The 6,209-nt window shown below is 43.7% G+C and overlaps 1 protein-coding gene across 1 annotated transcript; it reads left to right on the top strand.

Moving 5' to 3' along the window:
* The first annotated feature begins 628 nt into the window (after window positions 1-628).
* LOC139407648 (proproteinase E-like) lies at window positions 629-3,448 on the top strand. Its single transcript, XM_071151486.1, has 8 exons — window positions 629-755; window positions 950-1,038; window positions 1,138-1,235; window positions 1,394-1,522; window positions 1,694-1,830; window positions 2,725-2,867; window positions 3,039-3,191; window positions 3,332-3,448. Exons 1-8 carry the CDS (start codon window positions 713-715, stop codon window positions 3,347-3,349), a joined length of 810 nt encoding a protein of 269 aa, XP_071007587.1. The 5' UTR covers window positions 629-712; the 3' UTR covers window positions 3,350-3,448.
* Window positions 3,449-6,209: the final 2,761 nt, after the last annotated feature.

Here is a 6,209-nt window from a genome sequence, read left to right as displayed (position 1 = left end):
ACAAAATATCTGACTTGGAGAATTATTATAACGCAGCGAGAAAACAAACAGAACCTTTTAGCTGTTCAGTCCAATATGGATTCACTGTGCTTCTTTTAAAGGGGAAATGTATGGATGTGTGCTGTCCCCTCTAGAGAACACTGCTAATTCCCCCAAGGAGGAAAATATACTGTCTGGGAGAGGTGTAAAGAGGTGGCTCCAGATTCACCGGGAGCGCGGCCCGACTTAGACATATTCCACTTTTTTTATTAAAGAAAGATAAGGTTGTTACACGATTGTTTCTCTTGTATTGTACTTGGTCAATGACAGTAAAGTACTCGGTATCTACAGTATATGCCAGTTACAGTGTATATATCCCTGTTACCAACCTCTGGTAAACTGTGTAAACTTTTTGACAAGAGTTTGTCCCCCTCACATTAACCTCTCTCTGCTATGACCTGTCCCCCTAAATCCCTTTTTCCATTCTCCTTTGCCCTGTCAGCCTTTTCTGTTTGTAACTCCAGTACAGTACAGTACAGGTTAGTGCCAGGTGAGCATCTGGGGAACAGGAGGTTCTTCCCAGCAAATATTGGCAATATGACATGATAAGTGCTCCACAGACAGCCTGGGCTGGTCACAGTGTCTGGAGCTGAGCCTGACAGTGACAAACAGACAGGACTATAAGAGCTCACTGCTGTGGGTCAGCGCTCCACATTACTGACAGACTGCCACCATGCTGGAGAGACTGGTATTCCTGCTGCTGCTGGCAGCCTGCGGTGAGTAACACACTTGCCTCTGAGCACTAAGGACAGCATAATGCTAACAACCACATCATCATCCCTTCTGACATGGCCATTTATGTCCATTTACGTTTGTTTCACTGTAGGATAAAAGTCACAAAAACATTTGTCACAAAAACATCTGTGTGCAAATATATCATGCTTCTAACCGTGGACTGCATGTTTCTCAGCATATGGTTGTGGTACTCCCACCTTCGAGCCCAACACCAACAGGATTGTGAATGGAGAGGATGCCCGCGCCCATAGCTGGCCATGGCAGGTGAAAACAGTGAATTACTTCCCTGTATAAGTCCATTGAACCATACATTCATCATGTTTGTCTTTAACTGTTTTACTGTCTGTGCATCTGTATCCTTAGATTTCAATGCAGGTGAAGCATGGCAGCCGTTGGCATCACACCTGTGGGGGCACTCTGATTGGCTCTCGCTGGGTCTTGACTGCTGGACACTGCGTATGGTGAGTGCCAGAATGGAAGAGTGAGGTATTACTAGAGAATGTGAGTAAAAAGAGGTCGTTGAGGTCACGAATGTGAAGCAGAATATTGGGAAAGTATAGATGTCATTAAAGAGAACTTAATGTTTCTCTGTGATGTTTGGCGTGTTCTCCCCATGCAGGCCTGGAGATGTGTACCGCGTGGTGATGGGAGAGCATGACCAGAGTGTACAGGAGGGAACTGAGCAGATCAGAGACGTGCTGCGTATCCTGGTTCATCCCGACTGGGACATCAACATGGTCGCCGCTGGGTGAGTGTCCATCTGATAGACCAAAACAATGCTGATGACACAGCAACAGCTAGCTCTTACTATTACCATCACTACCACAACTAAAACTAATGCCACTATTACCACAACCACCAATAGCAACATTATGTCTTCAAGAACAACATAGGATATCGCAACTGCAATTTCTCACAGAAATGATCTTGCCCTGCTGAAACTGGACAAGGCTCCCATCATGAATGAGAACGTTGGTCTGGCTTGCCTTCCTGAGGCAGGAGAGATCCCTGCTCATGGAGACGCATGCTTCATCTCTGGCTGGGGAAACCTCTACAGTAAGATATCACATACATCATTCTTCTCTGTGTTACACATGATGAGAGAGAGAGCGAGAGTCCTGTGTGGTAGAGCATTGTGCTCGCAACTCCAGGATCGTGGGTTTGATTGCTGCTGGGACCACCCATATGACAAATATATGAATGCACTAGTGTAAGTTGCTTTGGATAAAAGTCTCTGGTAAATGTTTTTTAAAAAAAATATGTTTGGCTGTGTGGATACTGTGGGCTTGTGGCATGTGAAGTTTAATTTAAGGCTATATTGGCCTGTTTATGTTAAGCCACACAACAGTTTTAAAAGGATAGTGCAAGATTTTTGCGATTTTTGCGACTTACCCAGATTCAGATGAATTTATGGATTCCGTTTTTAGATCTCATCATACAACATGACGATAGTTAGCAATGGCTCACGAAAATACCTACAACTTCCTTCAAACTGCATGCAGAGATATCCATGAGTAAGTAGAAAAAGCGTTTAGTTGCCAAAATCTCACACTATCCCTTTAAGATATATGAGGTGTGGATATATACAATATAAGGCTGTTTGTGAATATGATACATCGACATAATGTACTGTATACAGATATACGTAGGGTCATAATTTGGGCCAGTTTGCTACAGCAGGAAAATAATCCTGCAGCAACAGTAAATGTGAATTATTATGTGAATTATAATGATTGGACATATTTTTGTAGGTGTTGACATTTTAAAGTGGAATTTACAAACTTTAGAAGCCTTTTTAAACCTCAAATACACTACAAGTTTGGATTTTCTGCTGTGCAGGAAAATTATTCTCAGCCACAAAAGAGTGATCAAGTTAAGATCCTACATCCGAGGCCTGTGTTTATGTTCCAGTGTATAGTGTGTAACTGTACCCTCCCTGTCCTGTTCTAGCCCATGGTCCCATGCCTGATAAGCTGCAGCAGGCTCTTCTGCCCGTGGTGGGGAACAGTGTGTGTAGGCAGAGTGACTGGTGGGGAATGGTGGTGAAGGACACCATGATCTGTGCTGGAGGGGGTGAAGTGTCAGGATGCAACGTGAGTGAGGCAACAACACATCTTGAGATCATATTCATATGATAATACAGTAATATAACTGTCACCATAACCTGTATGACATAATAACCAATGTTTGTAAAACACTTTCTGTCTCTCGCCTTATCCCTCCCCCCCCCCCCCCCCCCCCCATGCCCTTATCTCTGTCTGCAGGGGGACTCTGGAGGTCCTCTGAACTGTAAGGGTGCTGATGGTAAGTGGTACGTCCAGGGCGTGACCAGCTTTGTGTCCTCTCGTGTCTGCAACGAGGTGAAGAAACCAACCGTCTTCACCCGCATCTCAGCCTTTACTGACTGGCTCAGCAATGTAAGTCATGTAACAATACAGTTCCCTCTGACCTCTAACCTATAACATGCTCAACCACTGTTCTCAGATCTGTGTAACGCACAGCAAAGTTACACATGATTTGTAACACACAAAACATGTTTTTCCTGTCTCCTCCTCAGACAATGCTTTACTATTAAGGATCCTACTGTATCTCGGAGGCTGGCAGATGACCATCTTGTAATAACGCCGTGAATACATTTTGCCCAATAAATCACATGCCCATGGTTCAGATTCTGTACCGCTTCTGTGTTCTTTATAAATTGGGGCAGGAGTCTGAGCCTGGTTGGTAGAGGAATAGTAGACTTTAGTAGCTATATCTGTGGTGAGGAATATTTTGGAGGGGGGAAATAGGTCATGTGAAAATAATGATGACCTTGTGGTCACATGCTGGGGTTAGTTAATATTTTGCTACCTTAGGCTTTTAGATATAGTAGTCTAAATTGCACGTTTTCTTCCTCAATATTTGAGTGTAGCCTATTACGAAATCCTTCATCAGCAGGGCCATAACCAGGGTCAAAGTTTTATTGAGGTCCATCTAATAAATGTTAAGGAAGTTGAAGCCCATTCACTGCACTTCCATACAACTCTAAAAAAAATGCATTATCACATTGGTTACTGTATCATAATTCACCTCAGTCAATCTACGAACGTTGTGTGACCACAAGGAACAGCATGTGACCACAAGGTCATCATTATTTTCACATGACCTATTTCCCCCCTCCAAAATATTCCTCACCACAGATATAGCTACTAAAGTCTACTATTAGCTATACAATTAGCGGCTACACATGAACTCACATTAACCAGGATTAAAAACTATAATTTAATGCGTACAGAGGGATTAAATTATAGATCTGTTGGGAGAAAAAATATTTTACTATGAAAAAGTTAACAAATTAGTTTGCACAAAAGTTTTACAGCGAATTTCCTATAATTCTACACATTTGCCATGGGGTGGGGAGAGATGTTTGCAGTTTAAAATACAGATGTCCTGCAATTCTACACATTTTGCCATGTTAACATGATATCTGAGTAAGAGTGGCTAACAAAATTAGGTCAGGGCTCCTGGGCGCATGCCCTGTGTGCCCTGTTGGTAACTCGGCCATGATTTGGCTACTACAAGTTTAGATAGCTGGCTAGGCTAACTATTTACCCATCAAATTATTGTTTTACTGACATGGGCTAATTGAGTGACTGTCAGTGAGCGACATATGACAAGAGGAAAACTGCTGATACACAACCAAGTTTCGAAACTGCACCTTGTGTTTTCTACTCTTCTAACTCAACAGTAAGTTGAGACCCCACAATAAATGAGGTCCGGCCCTCGGTGTCCTCATACGCAGGCTTAGTTATGGCACTGTTCATCAGTAGGTTTACTGGAGATTCGCACGTATTCACACTCCATGAACATTTGCAATCACACTTTTAATGTGAATGTATCAAGAAACAGTAACCTGTCAGCGTTACTTTTGTCTGAGTGAGTTTTATTTGTGTTTTTTGCATTCCTGGAGGAGAAGTGACCCGAGTGGGCTCCCGAGTGGCACAGCGGTCTAAGGCATTGCGTCTCAGTGCTACAGGTGTCACTACAGACCCTGGTTTGAGTCCAGGCTGTATCACACCTGGCCGTGATTGGGTGTCCCATAGGGAGGAGCACAATTGTCCCAGCGTCATCTGTGTAAGGGTTTGGTCAGGGTAGGCCATCATTGTAAATAAGAATTTGTTTTTAACTACTTGCCTAGTTAAATAAAGATTAAATAAAAAAGTGGAAGTGGTGAATGACTGGCCCCCCTTCAGGGGTCACGGCTTCATTCCTCATTTTCTGTGTGATCTGAGATAAACAAGCGGCCGTCCATATAGAGCGCCTTCGAGGGAGCATTGCTGATAAATCACCGCCGAGGCCGGAGAAGTGGCAGCGTAGGCACCCTGCCATAGAGCGGGCGGGAAAAGAGCGGAGTCGGGGAGTATGGGAGGGGGCCAGTGGTGGGGGGAAGTGGATAAATTGGTGGTGATGGCTAACCTTGACTTTAAATTGCTACGACTCGCCACTGGTTGGATCAAACATGGGATGATGTGGAAAATATACACCCCCCCTGGCCCCACCCCTTCCCGTTAATTTTTTTCTCTGCCATTATATTACATTTTTCTAAAGCGTTGCTGTGCAGGCCTATGTGAATTGTGTGAAACGATTACCGTCAAAAGGCCTTCTGTTTTCCAGTCAGCAGTTTTCTACTCAGGCAGAACCCTGTGATCAGGACCAAGCGTTAACCGCGATGTGGTGATGTCACTTTAATTAAACCTTTGCCTCTGTGCAACCTGCAGTGCTCCCAGCACTATTATGCTACATGGCCTGATCCTATAGCTCCATGCAGGATTATATTTGGGATAACAATGGCCTATTACAGTAATTTATATTCCTAGTAGCTAGCCTATATTGTTTTTTTTCTGTGGTAAGCTAACTACCTTTTAGCATTACTTTCCTGGAGATAAACTCCAAAGTATAGGCTACATACATAACTACAACAGTATACAGTACAGTACGCCCACTTCCACATGGAAAACATTTTATCATTGGATGGAAAATTTAAACATGCCCTGAGGTGTCATGTGACAGCTGGTTGGGATATAGGTCTACACACAACGGGACTGACATAGAATTAATAGGATCTCTATGGGGATTGATCTGGGGAGAATTTCTGCTGGTTGAAGCAATGCCTAGAGTTTCTCATAGCCTGTCCTCAACCATGCTTGCGGATTGTGTGTGTATGCAGATGTCTGGATGAGTTTGGGCTGGGGGGGGGGGGGGGGTAATATACTGTACCTTGTGGGGATGCAGCCTGCTGCTGGGACAAAAGGAGCTAGGCTGCACAATGCCAGGGCTGTTCTCAGAACACTATGATTTAACTGGACAAACAAGGAGAAATGTTAGTCCTAACTTGTAACTGCTATACTGTGCTCTTGCTAGGCTAAATTATGTTATTTTGTTATGAGAGAAAGTAA

Source organism: Oncorhynchus clarkii, chromosome 4, assembly GCF_045791955.1.
Source record: "Oncorhynchus clarkii lewisi isolate Uvic-CL-2024 chromosome 4, UVic_Ocla_1.0, whole genome shotgun sequence".
Taxonomy (NCBI): domain Eukaryota; kingdom Metazoa; phylum Chordata; class Actinopteri; order Salmoniformes; family Salmonidae; genus Oncorhynchus; species Oncorhynchus clarkii.
The sequence above is the reverse complement of the archived record's forward strand: the minus strand, read 5'-3'. Positions and strand labels throughout refer to the sequence as shown.

Bases quoted from the DNA above. Each gene is read 5' to 3' on its own strand.
- LOC139407648 (XM_071151486.1), top strand. From the start codon at position 713: ATGCTGGAGAGACTGGTATTCCTGCTGCTGCTGGCAGCCTGCG. The intron at 1,039-1,137 runs GTGAAAACAGTG...CTGTATCCTTAG, and splicing joins CCCATAGCTGGCCATGGCAG to ATTTCAATGCAGGTGAAGCA. The intron at 1,831-2,724 runs GTAAGATATCAC...GTCCTGTTCTAG, and splicing joins TGGCTGGGGAAACCTCTACA to CCCATGGTCCCATGCCTGAT.